The sequence below is a fragment of the Rhincodon typus genome, chromosome 1 (genome assembly GCF_021869965.1).
Source record: "Rhincodon typus isolate 14 chromosome 1, sRhiTyp1.1, whole genome shotgun sequence".
NCBI lineage: Eukaryota > Metazoa > Chordata > Chondrichthyes > Orectolobiformes > Rhincodontidae > Rhincodon > Rhincodon typus.
Genome location: NC_063332.1, coordinates 100,134,922 through 100,150,298, shown reverse-complemented (window position 1 = coordinate 100,150,298; position 15,377 = coordinate 100,134,922). Strand labels below are relative to the sequence as shown.

Sequence of the window (15,377 nt, the reverse complement as noted above, 5' to 3'; positions counted from 1 at the left end):
ACCTGTCCAGATACACCCATTAACCAAACTGTATGACAAAATAGTGTCCTTGCATTCATATTCAGAGTCCATTCACTGAAGACTGACATATCCCTACAGAACCTGACTAACTTCTCTGAAAACTTTGTAATTTTAAAGAAAACTGTTACGTCTACTGGTGCTCAGAAAGCGATAACATTCAAATGAAAGGGCACAACTAGTAGCCAGGCTGGGGAGACATAGAGGAAAAGACCAAAAGAAATGGGAATAGGAGTAGGCCATTCGACCCCTTGAGCCTACTTCCCCATTCACTAGCATCATGGCTATCTGACACATCTCTCACCCACTTTCATGCCTTTTCCCCATAACCGTTGTTACCCCTACAGGTCAAGAATCTATCTATGTTGGTCTTAAATTGGCACCACTTAATTCTGAGGCTATAACATCTGGTCCTAGACTCTCTGATAAGGGGAAACATCATCTCAGCATTTACACTGTCAAACCCTTTAAGAATCCTGTATGATCAGATCGGATTCAATCAGGTCACCTCTCCTTTTTCTAAATTCCAATGAGTAGAGTCCCATACTGTTTAGCCTTTGCTCATAAGACAATAGCTCCATACCAGGGATCATCGTCGTGAGCCCTTTTAAACCATCTCCAGTAAAATTTGAACAATAAGTTCCAAGGAAGCATGAAGGGTGCAAATAAAAACTGGCAATTAAAAACTTGTAAATTATTTTATGGGTGATTGTAATTTTTGGAAATAGTGTTTTGATTTTGTTTTCTTTTGATGTCTGCAAAGCCTGAGATGAATGGTTTTGTTGCTTAGAATTAATTTATAATTATACGGGGCCATATTTTCCAATCATTCATTCTCCTGTAGCTCAGAGCATTTTTACCAACAATGTTATTGACAAGTACGAGCTGGTGATGACACATTGACAATACCTGAGAGAACTGTGTGAACACGACAAAAAGTGAAAGAATTGAGAAGGGGAAATGAATTAAGCAGGGTGAATTCTGTCAAATCAGGTAGAGAAAGAGAAAACAAAAGTTGGATTAAGAAACTGACGGTTTTTTTTAAATTTGCCATTTGAAAATCTCCATTGACTTATTTATACTCACTGAGACTCCATGCTGTATACCTGGCAAAGCCCAGCTTCGTGGAAGCGGAAACTGGATATTTTTTCTCTCACAAGGTCTGGTTGCCACACCCAAGGCAAAGTAAATATGGGAATTCAGAAGCTGTTCTTAGCTTAACCCACTGCAAGGAATCAGAAAGAGTTGTGTACAGGACCTAAGTCCATTTCTGTGTTTTAAGATCTGCCTCCCCATCTGGCCCTCCCTATTCTCCAGATATAAAACTACCTGCTCCATTCCTGAGACTGCTGCACTTACAACTGCAATATTCCCAACTGCTTTCAGGGGAGAGGATCAGGAGTCAGTTATTTTTCTGTCTTTGAGATTGTCTGTTTGAAGGAATTTATTGGTAATCCAAAATTGAGACAAATTTGAAATCCAACACTGTCGCTGTCCTGAGAGTTTCAGTTTGGATATTGCGCGTCTGATTAATTTTTAGTGCCAAAAAATTGGTTTGCAGTAATTAATGATAATTATGCTTTTAGATAACTACTTTTTGCACTGGTAATCACAATGCACTTTGGTGCTGAAGCAGTCAATGAAATGCCACTTCCATAAATCAAGTTGTCAAGTGTGCGACAGGACAAGTTTTGTGTATTGTCATTTACCTATTATTTATTCATCAACTTTGGATCTTGCTGTGTAACTTGCTACAGACTGAATCACTCCCAGCTCAGAGTCCAGTATTTTTTTAAATTTGAACCAACCTAATTCTGTAACTTGACACATTTTTATGTTTTAGATTTGACTACAATGGAGAAACGTTGTCAGAACTTGCAATTGGTTTCACAGTAAACCATTTTAAATTGTCTGTTTTATAGATTGATGGTACCTTCAGAATTAATACACCACCAGTTCTTCTGGGCTACAGCAAAGAGCGCAACCTATCAAGTGAAAGGGGTTGGGAGGCAGTTCGAAGCTTAAGTGAAGGTTCTTATTTGTCCCTCTTTATTACTGTTGAACCTCGTCTTGTACCTGGAGAAGCCGTAAATGAAAAGGTAATATACATTCTCAATATTAAAAATGCTTTCATGGAAAATACCTCCTAAAATTCACTTCAAGCTACCTATGTCAGATCCTTTTATCTGTCCCAATGGGATTCTGAAATGTTTCACCAAACCAAATCATTAATATTTATGTGTCATGCTTTCAATAGAAGCCAGCTTAATTCAAGAATGGAATTATTTTATACTGTCAAGTAGTATGCTTTGTAGTATTTCACTATGACTACTGCTTGCTGTCTGCTCTCCCACCTGCTCCATTCTGAAAGGCCACAGGCGAACCAGTTATGGTTATGGTCTACATTTGAGAATCACCCCGAAAGTCAGGTCCTGCTTCTCGGCCACTAATTTGGTGCCAAGCTCCCCTCTGACCTAATTAGGTGATATGCATACGAAAAAAGTGTTGAGATGCAGACATGACATGGTGTTGGAACCCTGGGTTCCCTTTCTCCTAGTTATTTCCTGTTTAAATATTTTTCAAATAATTATACACATCTCTTTCATAAATTATGCATTCTGCTCCCATTGTTATTTCTGGTAGGGAATTGCATGTTTAAATGACTTTGTTGGAAAGTTGAGGAATCCATCTGAGATGTACTTCAGCTGCTATTGAGTGAGAGTCTAATTGAATTAACTTTTCCCCAGATTTTAGGAATAGTTACAGTGCTTGGTGGAACCAGAGTCTGAGGAATGTAATGCTGACAGAAGAGCAGAGCAGGAGAAACAGCTGAAACAGGAGCTTTTGACTGCACAGCTAGCATTGTGGAAAGTTATTTCCAGTACTGCAGAGTAGGTTTTGTACTTAAATGTTAGAATGAAATTTACTAAGCAGTGTAATGTCAGAAAGAAAGGATATTTATGTTGGCTAATTAAATATGTTTTTTTTAATCTGGAATAAGTTTCAGCTTTCCGTGAGGGAACACATAATCAAACCTCCAACATCACACGGGAGAATGTCACATGAAAAAAATATCGATTTTCAGAGTGCATAAGACCACCATAGAACTTTATTTTGGAATTACATATTGTATCCTCTGTGCAAATGTTAACCAGTGACAAATTTCTAATGCTGGATGATAATACCTAACTCAGTAGGGATAGCTTTTACGTTATGTGACCGGATAATACTGATGATAACATATTGGCAATTTTACACCTCTCCTGATTTTTAATGTCCATTGATGTCGCTGCAAAGATGTGAATCAGGTGAAAATTCACTTTTTTTCCCATTTACCTCTAGCACAATGTTAAAATTACTCCCACTGTATTTAGTGATGGATTTGGCTCCATGATGTCAACATCCTTTAACTAATGTAATTTTCTGCAGTTTTCATTTGCTATGTACATTATGCATCTACACGCATATCCTTTTTCTTCCAGGTGCTAATTGACAGAATGTATTTTTCTAAAAGTTAGACTTGTAGTTTTAAAGATGTATTAGGTTGATTCCCCTGATTCCCACTATTTCTAATATAGACAGTATTGAACAATTGTCTCAATATTTTACGTGGGTTGTCTTTTTATTTATTTGCATCACTGGTTAGACCAAAATTTATTCCCCATCTCTCATTACCCATGAAAGCATGGTGATAAGGTAATTTCTTAAACTGTTGCCGTTGAGAATTAAAACTACCTCCTCCTCTGATAGTCTATCTGCCAGTTCACGGGGTTACTGATGGAGTGTTTCACTGGTGCAGATGCTGTCTTTCTGATGTGAGACACAAGGGCAGCAAATCCATAAGAACACTGCCACGTGCAAGTTTCCCTTCAAGCCATGCACCATCCTGACTTGGAAACATATTTCCATTCCTTTACTGTCACTGTGTCAAAATCCTTCCTAACATCACTGTAGGTTCACCGAATGAACCAGAGCAATTTAAGAAAACCTCTACCTGCTCCAGGATAATTAGGGATGGGCAATAAATATGGCTGAGCCTGTGATGCCCATGTCCCATGAATGAGTGAAAGAGTAAGTGACCAGAATGCTCCATTTGTAATTGAATCAATGCCGTATAAATGTTCTTCAGCTGTTAAACCAAGGTGCTATCTGCTATCTTTTCTGATGAAGGGTCTAGGCCCGAAACGTCAGCCTCTCTGCTCCTATGATGCTGCTTGGCCTGCTGTGTTCATCCAGCCCTGCACCTTGTTGTCTCGGATTCTCCAGCATCTGCAGTTCCTACTATCTCTGTGCTATCTGCCTACTCAGGTTTACGTAAAAGATCCATCAGTGTTTCTCAAAGTAGTGTAAAGGATTTCTCCCAGTGTTGTCATCAACATATATCTCTTAACTTAAACATAAAAACAGGTGACCTGGTCATTTATTTTATTATTATTTATGGGAATTTGCGCTCCAATTAGTTATTAATATTTTTAAGTTACCCAACAACCTTGGTGAATTGTGACACTACATAATGAATGGACATCTCCTTAGGAAACAGTCATATTTAGCAAAAGTGGGCCAGAAAATGCCGAACTAAATATTTTGCACAGAAAAGAATACTCAATGGAGTTAGAACAGCAGTATTTTTCCTTTAAATTATTATGGGCTGCTTAGTCTTGTGGTACACATGGCAACAACGTTCACCTACTTCACTTATATTTTAGCCAATTAAAATTAATGGTTACCAAATGTTGATTGTTAGTATTTTCTACTTTAAACGTCCAAAGGCTCATCACTGGGAGCAAAATATTGGAAAATTCCCGAGAAATATATAGATATTTTATTTACCTAAACAAACCAATTTGCATTGTGAAATAACACAGTGTGGAGCTGGAGGAGCACAGCAGGCCAGGCAGCATCAGAGGAGCAGGAAAGCTGACATTTCAGGTCGGGACCCTTCTTCAGAAATGTTGTTCGGAGTTCTGTAGATTTTTAATTTATTCAGCTTTCATAACTGTATTCTCTATCTACACCTATATAGTTGTTCATCTCCTCTTTATATCTGTCTCTATTTTCTCTCTAATTTTTGCTGCTCCTTTGTAGATGATTGAGATGCTGAAAAAGGTAACTTATCCCTCACCTTGCAGGTTTAATTCTTTGAGCTTGTAATATAAACAATAAAATATTCTAGCAAATAATTTTAAAAGTTTCAATAATTTAACAACAGATTAAGATTATTTTAACTTCAGTCTCTCTTAGAACCTTGCACATCTTAAAAAAGTTGTTTTATTTAATTATGCAAAAATAACATGTCTTGGTCTGCAGATGAGTGAAATTTTTGTATAATTTGCTTGTGATTTATTTTGATGATTTATACCAGTGTTCAGTGTCATATCACGGGTTAGAAATAAATGCTTCCTGATACTCGCTTAACATTTCCATTTGATTTTCAGCTTGAGACTCAGGAGGATGAGAAACTACTTCAAAAAGCAGAAAAGTTCCAGAAAGAAGTAAAACAGAAGTTCCCAAATCGTCGATGTGTCACTTTGGTCACAGATCTCACTGGCAAACTGGTTTTCGTTACAAGGTTCATTAAAGCACTTTCTCCACCTCAGGAGCTTCTTGATGCCTTCCCTCATGACTATGAGGCGACAATGGTGAGTTCTTCTTACATGACAATTATAAATGAAAATAGATTTGATACATTCTGTATCATTTGCAAACATTACCCAACTATTTATCCAAATTTATATTCATGAATCAGCTGTAAAATAGGTTGTTGGATAGACAGAGAATCCAGGCCAGTTACCAGTAGCTTTCAGAATGCAAAGCGTTTTGTAACATTGACCCCAAAACTCCTTTGCCTCACTGATCCAGTTCACATATGATTATCATGCATAAAAAATTCGTAAGAGTTTATTTGCGCGAATCACGTAAGACAAATCCTACTGTCCTGTTCTTTCAACATAACCCTGTATCTGTCTCCTATCCAAATATTTATCTAAACTCCTCCTTTAACAACTACCGTTGTTTCTCCCTTCACTGTCCTCAGCAAAGGGTTCTGTATTTAAACAACTTTCTTTCACAAATGAAATGTTCATAACAGCTTCTCACTTGCTGATGATTTTTTTTAATATCGTGGTTCCTCTTTGTTGACTCCCTAGTCAGACGACATGGCCTTCAGTATGATCATACGAAATAGGAGGAGTAGATTACTCAGCACTTTAACCCTGCATCACCATTCAATAAGATCATAGCTGATCTGCTGGTGTTTCAAAATCTATATTCCCATGTGATCTTCAGCCGCCTGCCCTTAACCAATATCCTTTGATTCCATCGTCTAACAAAAACCTATCAACCTCCACCTTAAAACGTCAACAACCCTGCCTCTGCCATCTTCTGAGGCACAGACTTTCAAAGTCACAGAATCCTCAGAGTTTAATAGCAAGATAATGACATATAGGGACGAATTTCCACAGCTTAGAGCAGTAATGCAGCATTTATACTAGCCATGCTCAAACACCAGAGTTAGATGGGCATAGACACCTCAGAGGGTTGTGTGATTGGAGGTGATTCCAGAGATTGGGAAGGGTGACACCATAAAGGAATATGAAATCAGGAAAGGGAATTTTAATATCAACATGCTGTTTGACCAGGAGCCACGTAGCTCAGCAAACACCAGATTTGATAGATAAATAGGATTTGCTGCGAATTAAGACACAGAGAGCTGAGTTTTGGATGACTTCAGTTTTATGGAGAGTAGAATGTGGGAGGCCAGCCAGGACCACATTTGGAATAGACCATTTTGGAGATAATAAGACATGGTTGAGAGTTTTAACAACAGCTGACCAGTGACAAGGCAAAGTCAGTTGCCCCAGTGGCTGTGGAAGTAGGCAACCTCAGTGATAACGTGAATAGATTGTCAGAAACTCATCTTGGGATCAAATGTGGTATTGGGTGTGTGAACAATCCAGTATAGTTTCAGACTGTGGCCAGAGAGCGCGATGTTTTCAGTGGCCAGAGAGCGTGATGTTTTCAGTAGCTAGGGAGCAGGGCTCAGTCTTCCCAATATTTAATTGAAAGAAGTTCATAGTAATCCAGTACTGAATGACAGCTCTGCATTTTGATCATAGTTCTGGAGGAGATGTGTTAAAGAAGTGGAGCTGGGTGCCATCAGTGTGTGAAAAATAAATGTGAAACTCCAGATGACACCACCAGAGGACAGCATAAAGTTAGAATTAGAAGGGACTAAAGATGGGATACCAGTGGGATACCAAAGGCAATGGTGCAATAGCAGGAAGAGAAGCCATTGCAAGTGATATTCTGTCTTTTCTTCTTCAGTCAGGGAATGTGTCTTTGCTGGCTGGGCCAGCATTTATTTCCCAACTCAAATTGTTCTTAAGATGGCAGTCAGATGTATTCTTGAACCACAGTAGTCCATGTGGTGTAGGATGATCCACAGTGCTATCGATTCTGGTTGTGATTGCTTAAATAAGAATAGAACCAGCTGAGAGTCCATCTCCAGATGATAGTGAAGAGACATTGGTCAACCATATCAGAGGCATGATTGAGGGCAAGGAGAGAAATAGTTCAGTTTTGTCACAGTCACAGAAGATGTCATTTGTGAATCTGTTAAGAACCGTTTCACTACCCCAGCAGGTGGCAGAAACTGACTGGAGGCATTCAAATGCAGAGTTTGAGAAAAGATATGAGAGAGTTTGGAAGGCAGCAACATGGATATTCATGAACTTTAAAAAGGAAAGGGAGGAAGTCAGAAACAGGCTATAGTTTGCAAGGATGGAAGAGAGGGATGTTGACAGCACGTTTACAGGAAAGAGGGACAAAATCTGAAGAGGAGAACTATTAACTGTATCAGCAAACAACAAACCAAAAGTGGAAATTTGACACTAAGCAGTTTAGTGGGAATAGGCTCAAGGCAGCACAATGTAAGTCTCATATGAGGAAAAACAAAACTTGGAGAGGACATAGTGGGAGATGGAAAAGAAACTGAAGAAAGATGCAAGTTCAGGGTTTGGACATTTGGAACACTAAAGGAAGGTGTGTCTTGCTGGCCAAAATTGTTGAGTTTTCTTGATCTAGTTGACAAAAATGTCCAGGAGTTTCTCACATTCTGTTTGAAGGGAGCATTGGAGAGACAAGGCTGGTGGGGTTTAAGAAGGCAAGTTTACAGTGGAGAGAGAAGCAAAGGTTAATCTGTGCATTCCAGGATAAAAGTGAAGTGGTGAGCAGTTTGAACAAATGAGAGCAAAACCCAGGTACCTTATGTATTAATACCCCCAAAAAATATCAATGTAATTAAAAGGTGAAAACTGGTTTCCACCATTGTGTACCATCTTCACACTTTTAAAGAGTCATTAGTTTAATAATGTGTTGTAATGACAAGAATGTTTGATAAACTTGTGCACATTTTAAAATGCATTTTGACTTCACCAAAATAGTTTAATTTTTAGAGTGAAAATTACTGTGAGGCATATTTTCAAAATAAAAATATTTATGTTTAATAAAGTGTACATAAAATTTTCATCAGTTGTATGTTGTTTGATGTCCACTATAGATGCAATTATGACACTAATTTACTCTAACTAAGACATTTGTGTCAGTTGTATTGATACGTGTTAAGAAATAACTGTTTCTTGATCTTGCATGTTTTAGGAGCTAGTGGCTCGTTATGTTTCGTTGATCCCCTTCCTTCCAGACAGTATTTCTTTTGCTGGAATTTGTGACTTATGGTGCACTTCAGATGTAAGTAGCTGGATATCTTTGTTACCCTCCTTCTCGATTTTTGTGTACTTGGCTTTTCCTCTTTGATTATAATGAGAAGTTACACTGAGTTGTTGGAGAAAATAACATATGGACGACCATAGCTTTAAGGCTGGAGTTATGCTGACATTGGCGTGACTGGTGTTGGACAGCCTTTCAAAGAAGTTTCACACTTCACTTCAGCCCTTCAACAAATTTATTTCAATAGATTTTGAAATTCTGATGTACATACAGAACTTCTTTTCATAAACATAATGTTACAACTGTCCTTCAGTGTTCACAGTTTATTATGTAGATATTTTCTGACACGGCAAGGTTCTAACCTTGGATGTCTTGTTGGCTCTGCCTGTATGAATTTCCCCCACTCCTTTGTTACCTTTTGTGGTGCCATCCCTAAAGCCCTTATTATCTTCCAGCCAAAATCCCCCTCATCACCACCACCACTTTTCCATTGGGACACCATAACACAACTTTTAAAAGCCCCAGTTCACCCCAGAGCTCTCATGCTATTGCTTCTTATACCCTTGTTGGACGTATACCCTTCGCTTGCAAAGGCCAGAGTTCACATGACTTGTTTGGATCCTTTTCCAATTTCCAGAGCTCCCAGACTTCTGCTATTCACTGTGAGATCCCAGCCTACTCTCTTCGATTGTGCCCTCAGTGATCCAGTGAGGCTCACCTCCACACTTTTTGCCCACTTGTCACAACAGTCCCTTGACTGCCCTTCCCTTTGATAAGCTTCCTGAATATTATTAATCACACTCCCAGGATTAGCCATGACCTGCCTAACCCCAGACTGACTTGATTGGGCAACCATGACTAACCATAGGCTGCTCCCCAGGCTGATCAGCCCTTGTTATCCCTGGACTTCTTGCACTTGACCTGCAAGACTGACCGCGGCTCAATCCCCAGACTACAAAGGACACGGGTTACCAAACTCTGATCAAACTAAGTGCCTGACTGACCAAGACTGACCCTAACGACTAGAATAAGAAAGCCCCTTGACTGACTCTAACTGTGCTCCTGACCAACAGTAGTCCCCCATCAACCTTCCAAGGACTGCTCCCCTTTGACTTTTCCAAATGGCGTTTTGCTTGAAGCACATGCAGTATGTTTGCTACAGTTCTAACTTTGATGGAGCATGATGTTATAGAGTGACATGTACACCCCCTATCTGACTGACAAGAAAGCAATGTGAAGTAGACAGTGACTGCGAGGCTACAAGTAAAAACTGAAGTGAGTAAGCCTGAAGAAAGCAAGCTAAGAGACACCAGGTTCACAAGTTCAAGTGAACATAAAAGTGTCTTTTGTAACTGCACAAGAAACCTGTCTGTCCTTCCATACAAAGTGACCAGTCAGAAGGTTTTCTGAACTCCATTGTAAACTGAAGTAGTTTCTGAGTTGTTCTGTGAACAGTCACGATGACATTGTGAGACAAGTGATTTGCCAATATTGTCTGGAAGAAGGTTCAAGAGGGATGTTGGCTATAGACTATGCAGGAATATTATTGTGCGTGATAAGTGGGACAAGCATTTGGTGGGCTGGAGCCACCGCTTTGATTTACACATCAGGAATTTGCACCATCTACTTGCTGGGAAGGAAAGGAGAATTGGAAATGGCATATAAATCAAGTCACCATTTAAGACTTGGGGGAGGGAAACTAGGGAAAACTTTTCTTGTTGTTGAGGATCTGATTTTTTTTTGTTCTTGTGTTTTCACACTTTTTTCGCTATTGCTCATGCCACAGCAGGAAGGGGAAGGTTCCATTTCTATCCTTCCTCGTCTAGCTATCTGAGTTACAACACTCTGACAGGATGAAACTTGCATTTACGTTTCTCATAATGAAAAATTAAATTGTACTTCATTCACCGGGACAGCAACAAAATACTTTTACTCTGCAGCTGCCTCTATTTTGACCTAGAAGTACTTGTTCTATACTTTAAACCCCAATGCTAATTTTACATATGTCAAACATCAGTCACGTGCATCTGTGAAGAGATATGGCCTTCATTGACAAACATTGTACGGCTGCAAAGTCCTTTATGTTGGGGATTATGGTTACTATAGTGATTATATAGATTTCTTTTGAAATCAGCATTTCTCTTTTCATGTTTCTTTCAATACAGCAATTCCTGAACTTGTTAGCAGGTGATGAAGAGGAACATGCAGTTCTACTCTGTAACTATTTCCTAGCAATGGGGAAGAAAGCTTGGCTGGTGATAGGAACTGCCATCCCTGAGGTGAGAGATTGCATGTTCTTGATTACCATCTTTGCAGAGTTTCCACAGAGAAATTAGTCAGCCCCTCTCGTAAAGGGACGATTTCTATGATTTTATGTGATACATTCATAATCAAATAGTAAGGGATGATCTAATCAAAATATCAGAGAAAATGGGTCAGATGGACGGAAATAATTTTCTGTAATAAGGAAGTCCGGATCAATTGGCACAATGTTAAGATTAGAGCTAGATCTTTCAGGTTTGATAGCAGGAAGCTGTTTGTTATGTAAAGTCTTTGTGTAACTAATCTGGAAGCAGTTGAGGCTCACTCAGTTGAAAATTCCACAACTGAGAGACATTTGTTCTTTCATTGAGTAAAAGTATCAAGAGTTACAGAAACAAGGATTGAGATGAAAATCAGCCTGAATCTATTTTTTAATAATTGGTTTGTGGAATATAAGCAATGTTGGCTAAGCCAGCATCTAATGACCATCCCTAGTTGCCCTAGAGAAGGTGTTTGTGAGCTGCCTTCTTGAATTGCTGCAGTCCTTGGGCTACAGAGATACCTACAACACTGTCAGGAAAGAAGTTGCAGGATTTCCACTCATAGACAGCAAATGAGCGACAATATATTTCCAAGTCAGGTTGGTGCACATCTTGATGGGGAACTTGCAGGTGATGGTGTTCCCATGCATCTACTGTAAATTTTCTTTGAAAGTAGTAGATATCATGGGTTTGGAAGGTACAAGAAGCCCTGGTGAGTTCCATCAGTGCATATCGTAGATGATAGGTATTACTGACACAGTGGTGGAGGGATTGAATGTTGAACGTCCTAGGTGGGGTGCCAATAAAGTGGGCTGTTTTGTGCTAAATGGTGTTGGACTTCTTGAGGGTATTTGGAGCTTCAATCATCTAGGCAAGAGGGGAGTATTCCATCAAACGCCTAACTTGTGCCTTGTAGACGGTGGGAAGTTAGGAAGTGAGTTCCTCTTCACAGAATTCCGCATCTCTGACCTGTGCTTAGAGCTGCAGTATTTCTATAGCTAGTCCAGTTCAATTTCTCATTAATGGTAATATCCAGCATATTCAAAGTGGGGAGTTCAGTGATGGCAATGCCATTGAACACCAAGAGACAATGGTAAGATTCTTTCTTGTTGGAGATGGCCTTTGGCTAGCACTGTGTGGTTCAAATGTCACTTGCCACTTTTCAACCCAAACCTGAGTATTGTCCAGGTCTTGCTGCATTTGGACGTAGACTGCTTCAGTATCTAAGGAGTTGTTACTGGGACTGAACGTTGTGCAATCATCAATGAACATCCCCATTTCTGACCTTATGATGGAGACAAGTTCATAAATGAAGCAGCCGAAGATGGTTGGACCTAGAATGAGGAGCTCCTGCAGGGATGTCCTGGAGCTGAGATGATTGATTTTCAACAGCCACCTTCCTTTGCACCGGTATAACTCCAAACAGTGAAGATTTTTCTCCAACTCCCATTGATTCTGGTTTTCCTAGGGCTCATTGATGCCACAATCAGTTATATGCAGCATTGACGTCAAAAGCTGTCTTTCTCAATTCATCTTTGGAATTCAGCTCTGTCGTCCACGCTCAAACCCTAACTATAATGAGGTCAGGAGCTGAGTGGGCCTGCCAGTGTGCAAATTAAATGGCAGTGAGCAGGTTATCCCTTTGTAAGTGTAGCTTGCTAGAACTATGGATGACTCCTTCCATCACTTTGATCAAGTATAATCTGGTTGAGCAGTAGTTGGCAGGGTTGGATTTGTCAACTTTTTGTGGATAGGACATAGCTGGGCAATTTTCCACATTGTCGGGTAGGGGGATCTGATTGCACTGGAGAGGGTGCAGAGGAAATATAACAGGATGTTGCCTGGACTGGAGAGTTTTAGTTATGAATCGAGGTTGGATAGACTGGGGTTGTTTTCCTTGGAGCAGAGAAGATTGAGGAGGGAATATGATTGAGATGTATGAAATTTTGGTGGGAATAAACAGGATAGAACTTAGTGGAGGGATCAATGACTAGGAAGCATGGATTTAAGGGAAGGACAAGAGGTTTAGAGGACATAGGTGGAAAATGTTTCTCCCCCAGAAGGTGGTAAGAATCTGGAATTCATTGTCTGTAAGGGTGATGGGGGCAGAAACCCTCATAACACTTAATAAGTATTTAGATGTGCATTTGTGATACCAATATATACAAGACTATGGGCCAAGTGCTGCAAAATGGGATTAGAATAGTTAGGTCCTTGTTTTTGAAAGGTGGAAACTTGATAGGCCGAAAGAACTTTTGTCGTGGTTTAGACCTTTGTGACTCCATGACTCTGTTACTATTGTACTGAAATAGCTTGCCTAAGGGTGCAACTAGTTCAGGAGCACAAGTCTCCAGTATAATTGCAGAATATTATTAGGGCCCATAACCTTGCTATCAACCAATTTTTGAAATCACATGGAGTGAGTCAAATTATTTGAAGACTGGTATCTTTGATGCTGGGGTCTTCCCGAAGAGGCAAAGATGGATCATCCACATCTGGCTGAAGCTGAATGCAAATGATTCAGTCTTACCTTTTGCACTGATGTGCTGGCCTCCCCAGTTATTCAAGGTAGGGATATTTGTGGAGCCTCCACCTGCTGTTAGTTGTTTTAATTGCCCACTGACATTGATGACTGTATGTGGCAAGAATGCAAAGCATAGATCGGATCAACTGTTTAAGGATCACTCGGCCTTGTCTGTTGCATGCTGCTTCTGATGTTTGACGCACAAGTAATCCTGTGTTGCAGCTTCATCAGACTGACACCTCATTCTTAAGTTTGCCTGCTGCTGGTCCTGGGATGCCCTCATACACTCCTCACTGAACCTGTGTTCATCTCCTGGTTTGATGGTAATGGTGCAATAGCCCTCCTGTGCAGTGGTAGTGTCCCTAGAGGCCCGGGTTCAAGTCCCACCTGCTCTGGAGGAGTGTGATAACATCTCTGACCAGGTTGATGAGAAAAGTAGGTACAATGGGAGTATGCTGAGACGTGAGGTTTCAGATTTTATTGAATGGATGCTCAGCCTTGAGTTACTAAATCCAGTCAAAATGTGTCCCATGAAGCAGAGTGTTCTCAGTGTGAAGACAATATTTTGGTGATCATTGCTACTAATCACAGACTGACACATTTCTAACATAAGTGGGGATGAGATCAAGTTGATTGTTCCCTCCCTCATTGTTTGCTGCAGATCCAGTCCAGCGGCTTTAGGATTTCAGCAGCTAGGTCAGTAATGATGCTACTGAGTCACTGTTGGTGATGGATATTTAAGTCTCCCACTGAGTCCAATCTGTGCTCTTGTCACCCTCAGACCTTCCCCCAGGTGGTAGTCAATATGAAGGAGTACTGCTTCATCAGCTGAAGGGGCAGACAGTAAGTAGTAATCAGCAAGGTGTTTCGTTGTCTATGTTTGCCCTGATCCATGTGAATTCATGTGGTCCAAAGTCAGTGCTGACCAGTATCACTGAGCACCCACCTCTGGTGGTTATGTCTTGCTAATGGAGCAAGACATACCCAGGAATAGTGATGGTGCCAGTTGTGACATTGTCTGTGAAACTAGCCTGGTTTTGATTACTAATCAGTGAAGTTTCCATTACTGCACTGCTTGAGTGACAGAAAAAAAGACTCAAGGAACTGATTAGTCTGCTCGTGCTCAGGTATGTCCCATCTACCTCTCGCTGCATCATCCATTTGGTAAATAGTCCACAGGTAATAGGATGGATTCATGGTGGCAGAAAAATTTCTCAGTTGGATTTCATTCCTATGTCATTAGCTGAGCTCATTTAGAGAGAAAGAGGCAAGGGACCTGCTTGCCATTATTATCCAGTGGCATGTACCTGGCCATGCCTGAGAGCAGGGGCCTGGGAAGCTGCTTCAACCAGAGCATGGAATTATCGTAAGGTGTTGAATCTCACTGCTGGCTGGGTAGTCCACAGAACCATACGCCAATCAGAGGGGTGGTGAAGCCACAAGTTGACTCTCCCCTGGAATCAGCACCCTGTGGGTAGATGTCCTGCCTGGCGAAATACGCCAGCTAGGCAGTCAGTGGTTTGCAGTTCTTTTGCTCAGCAGCACTGCTGAGAGGCTGTGGTTGCTGCAGGACCAATACGCGGGAGTACCAGGAACAAAGAACAAACCAAACTGCAGGTTACTAAGGTGAGGGGTGCAGCGCTGTTATTTTGGGGGCCTGGGGGTGATGGGCAGCCAGGTTCAGGGTGGGGACTGGTGATTCACATCAGGCTCCAAATGCCTTTGATCCTCCCCAGAAGTGAGGAGCCATCCACACTGTTTCTGTATCTGCCGTGCAGACCATTTGGTGACACACCCAGATGGAACTT

The 15,377-nt window shown here is 40.6% G+C and overlaps 1 protein-coding gene across 3 annotated transcripts in view; it reads left to right on the top strand.

The window, feature by feature from the left end:
* Window positions 1-15,377, top strand: part of cc2d2a (coiled-coil and C2 domain containing 2A) — a 187,689-nt gene that overhangs the window by 161,602 nt on the left and 10,710 nt on the right. For all 3 annotated transcript variants that reach the window (XR_007262507.1, XM_048599381.1, XM_020517151.2), the window contains 4 exons: window positions 1,941-2,117; window positions 5,454-5,657; window positions 8,674-8,763; window positions 10,908-11,021. Coding sequence is in view for 2 of the 3 variants with exons in the window: in XM_048599381.1 (XP_048455338.1) it covers window positions 1,941-2,117; window positions 5,454-5,657; window positions 8,674-8,763; window positions 10,908-11,021 (585 nt within the window). In the remaining variant the exon portion in view is untranslated. The remainder of the gene's footprint in view (window positions 1-1,940; window positions 2,118-5,453; window positions 5,658-8,673; window positions 8,764-10,907; window positions 11,022-15,377) is intronic.